The sequence below is a fragment of the Octopus bimaculoides genome, chromosome 6, assembly GCF_001194135.2.
Source record: "Octopus bimaculoides isolate UCB-OBI-ISO-001 chromosome 6, ASM119413v2, whole genome shotgun sequence".
Lineage (NCBI taxonomy): Eukaryota > Metazoa > Mollusca > Cephalopoda > Octopoda > Octopodidae > Octopus > Octopus bimaculoides.
Genome location: NC_068986.1, coordinates 37,937,143 through 37,943,093, shown reverse-complemented (window position 1 = coordinate 37,943,093; position 5,951 = coordinate 37,937,143). Strand labels below are relative to the sequence as shown.

At 35.7% G+C, this 5,951-nt stretch overlaps 1 protein-coding gene across 1 annotated transcript in view; it reads right to left on the bottom strand.

Annotated features, from left to right (window-relative positions):
* Nucleotides 1–123: 123 nt before the first annotated feature.
* Nucleotides 124–5,951, bottom strand: part of LOC106878407 (gamma-glutamylcyclotransferase) — a 12,295-nt gene continuing 6,467 nt past the window's right edge. Inside the window, exons 3-4 of the mRNA XM_014927612.2 lie at nucleotides 5,224–5,357; nucleotides 124–3,642 (exon numbers count right to left, since the gene is read on the bottom strand). Of these exons, the coding sequence (XP_014783098.1) occupies nucleotides 3,369–3,642; nucleotides 5,224–5,357 (408 nt within the window). The 3' untranslated portion in view covers nucleotides 124–3,368. The remainder of the gene's footprint in view (nucleotides 3,643–5,223; nucleotides 5,358–5,951) is intronic.

Sequence of the window (5,951 nt, the reverse complement as noted above, 5' to 3'; positions counted from 1 at the left end):
CGGGCTGCGTGTTCGAATCACGTCGGGGGTCACCACTTTATAGGAAAGTGGGTTATACATCATTAGATGTACACCACTTTCCTATATAAAATTGAGAATATAACGGAACGCTGAACTCCAGACTATCAACTTAAACAACATTTATTCAGGTGGTAAATATATACATCTTTAACTCTTGTTTGTTGTTACAGCTTCTGTGTGTGTGAGCATTGTTGTTGGGACGTTGGTATGTAGATGTAAGCGAGCTGTCGAGCGTAAGTTCGAAAGATGGAGAGAGACAGCTAAACACGTCCATGCTCAATCGCTGGCCAGCAAGAAAGAGACAGAATAGAAGCGGGAACGCTTGGTTGTTGAATTCCATGCATGTGTGAGACTACGCATGCGCACAGCGTTACTACAACTTTTTATAAGGATATATATATATATATATATGCATATATGGGTACAGGACATCAACAACTATGCAAACAACATGAAATACGTAAAAACAGGACAAGTAAACACAGTGTATTTGGGTGGGGGATAAAATATTTTCTATGGACAACACAAACTATTCACGAGGTACAAAAGTAGTAATTGCTATTTAATATAAATCATTAACTGTACATTTTTTTCTAAATGTTGATACAAAATGAGTTTGAATTGAAATTTTGAACATAACATATTTCCACTTTATTGCCTTGACAACTGTAGATCACATATTTGCTGTTTGTAAGTAAATTGGTATATAAACTTTGAAAGTGCTATTGTTTTTGAACAGGTATAGGTGTGGCTGTGTGGTTGAAAAGCTTGCTTTCCACCCATGTAGTCTTGAGTTCAGTTCCACTGTGCAGCACCTTGAGCAAATGTCTTCTATTATGGACTCAAGACAACCAAAGCTTTGCAAGTGAATTTGGTAGATGGAAACTGAAAGAAGCCTGTTGTCATCATCATCATTTAGCATCTGCTTTCCATGTTGACATAGGTTAGATGATTTGACTGAAACTGGTAAGCTGGAAGGCTGCACCAGGTTCCAATCTGATTTGGCATGTTTTCAATGGCTGGATGCCCTTCCTAATGCCAACCATTCCGAGAGTGTAATGGGTGCTTTTTTACATGCCAGTTATGTGACAACAGTATCTGCCATGACTACAATTTCACTTGGCTTCATGGATCTTCTCAAACATGATACATCACCAAAGGTCTTGGTCAAAGGTTGGTTGTATGTATGTATATGTGTGTGTGTGTGTGTGTGCCTGTGCCTTTGTCATGACATCACTCGATGGTTATAAATGAGCATGACCATCATACAAATGATGTTTGGTTCCAGTCCTCTGTGAAAAATATGTCTGGTTATGGGGAAATATTAGCTTGCTTGGAAATAGGTGAGGGTTTGCAACAGGAAGGGCCTATCATAGAAATGTTGCTTCAGCAAATTCCGTCTGACCCATGCAAGCATGAAAAAGTGGACATTAAATGATGATGATGGAAGTTTTTTGCAAATAGTTGGTGGGTTTAGAGAAACTCTTTTGTGAGTAGTGTGTGTATGTATGTATGTGTGTGTGTGTGTGTCTCACTCTCTCTCTCTCTCTCTCTCATGATTTTCATGTAAGATTCAGCGAGATACCAAAATCAGACCAGCTTAAAATAAATACCATATTCATGTCATATGAGGATGCTAAGTACATCTTTGTGTGCAGCTGATCATTAACCTATGAGTCATTCAGGAAGGGCCAGATGCTATATATATATATATATATATATATATATATATATATATATATATAGATTTATTAAATATTCTGAAATTGAAGTGTGTTTTTTTAAACCATTCAGAAACATTTAAACAGTAGTTTTGTGTTGAACATAATTAGATGTATAATAAATTGTTTGTTTTCAAAAGGTTTTCTCTTAAATATAATCAGGTCTATAATAGATGATTTGTTTCCAAATATAACTGATAAAAAGAAACAAAACAATATAGTACTATGAGCCAGAATTGAAGTTTTGTAAAAACCCTTTTCTTATTTTACTCTAAAGCCATTTTCTGTTTTAAGTACATTGAAGAATTTGATTTTATTAAGCAATATTTTCTCTATTATGTTTGTATCATGTACTTAACTATTTTCTTTGAACTAATATCTATTATCATCTACGATGCATTGGAAAGAGTTGATGATTACAGAAATGGCAAGATGTTTGTCAGCCACAGTCTTTGGATTCATATCCCTTGCTCCATCTGTGGATGATTCTTGATCTGGACCAATATTGAGTGATTCTTCTATCACACAAAGATGTGTTCCTTTTTTCCACCACAGGCTGTCTGGACCCATTCTCTCCAATTGTTTCACTGGTCTGTTTCAGCTTGTGTTACTACACATTCAAATTATTTCAATTTTTGGAGCCTTTAGGGGGCCTCAACATCTGGATTTGAACTGTCAGCATTCTCTTATTTACATTATTTACATTTGACGGATATTCTGTCACCCCCACATGGTGTCATTGTTCAAGCTGGCTACAAAGGTAGCGGTTTGGTAGTCTGATCTCTACTGGCTTGAAATGCTCCTGCAATTCCTTGAACTCTATTATAAGTTGCCAACTGACCATACTTTCTCACAGCCAAGTCACAGACCTAAGACCTGTAGAAACAGTTGCCCATATCAGTGGCCAGAGTTGAAATGACTCCAGATAGCCAGGCACACCTTAAGTTAGGTGATCTCTGGTTCAATTGTTTGATCAGCTGAATTTTCATTTACTTCTGAATTAATGTATATTGGCTGAATATTCCACAAATATGTGTAACCATTAATGTAATTCTTGAGTAGAATCAATGTGACACAGCTGGACTTTTGGAATTGCAAGTACAATCCATCTGATAAGCTTCTTTTCAGTTTCCATCCATCCAATTTCACTCAAGGCAATAGAGAATGAAATTTGACCCAGAGGTCATACAGTGAGATTGAAACTGAGACTTCTTGGTTGCAAAACAAACTTCTCAATCATTTGATCATGCATATTTGTATACTTGTGTCACTTTTGAAACAAAACTGAAATAGCTAGTCTGAAGTATATATGAATAGTATATAAATTAGCTGCTGATTTGTGATCACACCACATGAGTAGAATAAATTCAAATCGAATAATAGAAGCAGTTCTATAATGTAAATATTATCAATATGGCATATTTAATGTATGTGTGTTGTTTAATTGCCAGAATCTGTGGTATTTTGTCTGGGAAAAGTTCCTTAAAAACACAATGCTAGAAAGCATACTATGTATATAAGATTGAAGTCTAATATAAAAATTTGAATGAAGTTCAATGAATTTTAAATATTTGAACTAGCATGTAAAAATCCAAGTTTAAAACATATAGATATAAATTAGTTGAATTATTTTGAATCTTCTAATAAAGAAAGAATTTTATCATAAATAGGCACTTTGTTTTTGTTTCCATTATCTGGAATTGATTTTAGAAATTTAATATAGTCATTTGGTATACCACTAGCTAAAGCTCCTCGCACAATAATATCCTTATACTGAGGGGATGGTTCTCCAAAGTCTCTTTTCAGCAACTGGTATGTACGGCAATCATATAACACATCATTCATACTCTTAACTGTGACTTTAATTGGACGATATATATTTTTATCAACTCCTTCTTGTCTGAAATAAATTGAAATATAGTGAGATAGCTTGGAATATAATGGCAATGCAAGATAAACAGTTAAAACAAGATTTAAACATTTATAAGATACTCAAAGGCAGGTGGGCCACAACCCTCAAGTGAACTATTGAAGTCTCCTCCATGAGTCTTGGGCCTTTCGAAAAAAAATTTCTATCTTAATGTTTACAGGCCATTGAGCAGTTGAGCTCTAATATAGTTTTTTTTTAGTATCACAATTTATCAATTTTTTTACAGAAGCATAGTCAGTAATGGAAATGAGGAGGGTATGCAAGGATGTTTTTACATGTGAAGTATGATTCAATACATGTGGGCTATAGGTAAATTTAAGGGGGAAAAAAAAAAAACCCAGTGAGCCATTAGAAAAGAATAGTTGCTGCCCTTGCTCTAAGGAGAAGGGGCAGTATCTGGAGGACCCTCCTGGATTGAAAGTATTTTAAATAAGACAGATATTTCCTCAATATACAGGCTGGAGCGGATAGGAATGAGTGTCTACACTGAGGAACTGCAGCCCTCATCTCTGAGAAACACTGGTTTAGATAGCTTTGAAAGGATATTTATAGCAAAATTTGTTGGCCCTACTAGACTAATGAGACTGATTCTGTTGATGTTCAGTTTGAACAGATGCAAGTTGATATTTACAGGGAAAATGTGGACAAAGAGGATGCAGCTTACATGAGAAATTGAGTGAAATGTTAGTGGAGGTTTAATGGGTTAGGACACAGGAGTGGGACTATGACAAGAAGTGAGATGAGTGCTAGTAGTTTTGCATTTCACAGTTTCAAATTAACATTTTGCTTTACATCCCATACAATAGCTACAGATAAATACAATTGCAAAATTTCTTGGAAGCCAAATTATAAGATCATCATCATCATCATCATTTAATGTTTGCTTTCCATTCTGACACGGCTTAGACTGTTTGACTGGAACTGGTAAGTCAAAGATCTGTACCAGGTTCCAGCCTGATTTGGCATGGTTTCTATAGCCAGATGCCCTTCCTAATGCCAACAGATAACAAAGAATAAAGACCAAGACAATTACTCAACTCCCCATCATATTAAAACTCTATTAATGGCAGTCAAATTATGGATGTATTGGAAATAATTGAGACTGAGAGAAATAGTGCTAAAAGATTACTGTCAACCTTACAGGTAAACTAAATGTGGGAATATTTGTTTTCAGTAAAGTGATAGGAAAGACCTAAAGAAAACTTTTTAAAAAAAAGGAATGAATAGATGAAGGAGATCCAGAGTTTGCAAAGTGCATTACAGGCAACTTGTTCTGGAGAGTCGTAACTCCGAACAAGAGTTGATCGAGGGAAGAGGTGACATTTTAGTTCTTTCACAGACAGCCTCTCCAGTTCAACTTTTTTTCCACCTTTTCCCAATTGAATTGATCTGGAGAAAGGAGTTACAACTGTGGCCTTCACAGGTCCTCTTAAATTAGAATTTAATAAACAGAATATCCATTATTAACATCATATAGAAACTGGAGTTTAAAACGGTTGGTAAATATATTAATAGCAATTAATCAGTTTATAATAAATTTATGCTACTTACTTGTCTAATGAGTCTATATTTGAAGTGTTCATTTCATAAACCACTCCCCAAACAACATCGTCCTTTGATTCAGCAATTGTGGCAGCATGCCCATGCCAGGTTGAAGTTTTATATGCAAATTTTAAATGATAATTCTGGAAATATAAAACAAACTTAGTTACTCAATGATGAATTCATTTTCTTGGTTTTTTTTTTCATGATAGAAGACATACATGTTAACTCAGCAAAATATATGTATTCAACTCTTCAATAAGACACTTGTTCATCTACCATACTTTCACATCCTTCAATGCTATACTCCACTTAGTTGAGTGGGTGCAAGTACTTGGTGAACTTGTGTTGTTATCATCTAAAAAGCACCGAGTACACTCTGTAAAGTGGTTGGCATTAGGAAGGGCATCTAGTCATAGAAACCATGCCAAAACAGACATTATAGCTTGGTGCAATCCTCTGGCTTGGCAAGTCCTGTTGAACTGTCCAACCCATGCCAACATGGAAAAAGAAACATTAAATTATCATCATCATCATCATCATCGTTTAACGTCCGCTTTCCATGCTAGCATGGGTTGGACGATTTGACTGAGGACTGGTGAAACCGGATGGCAACACCAGGCTCCAATCTAAATTTGGCAGAGTTTCTACAGCTGGATGCCCTTCCTAACGCCAACCACTCAGAGAGTGTAGTAGGTGCTTTTATGTGTCACCTGCACGAAGGCCAGTCAGGCGAT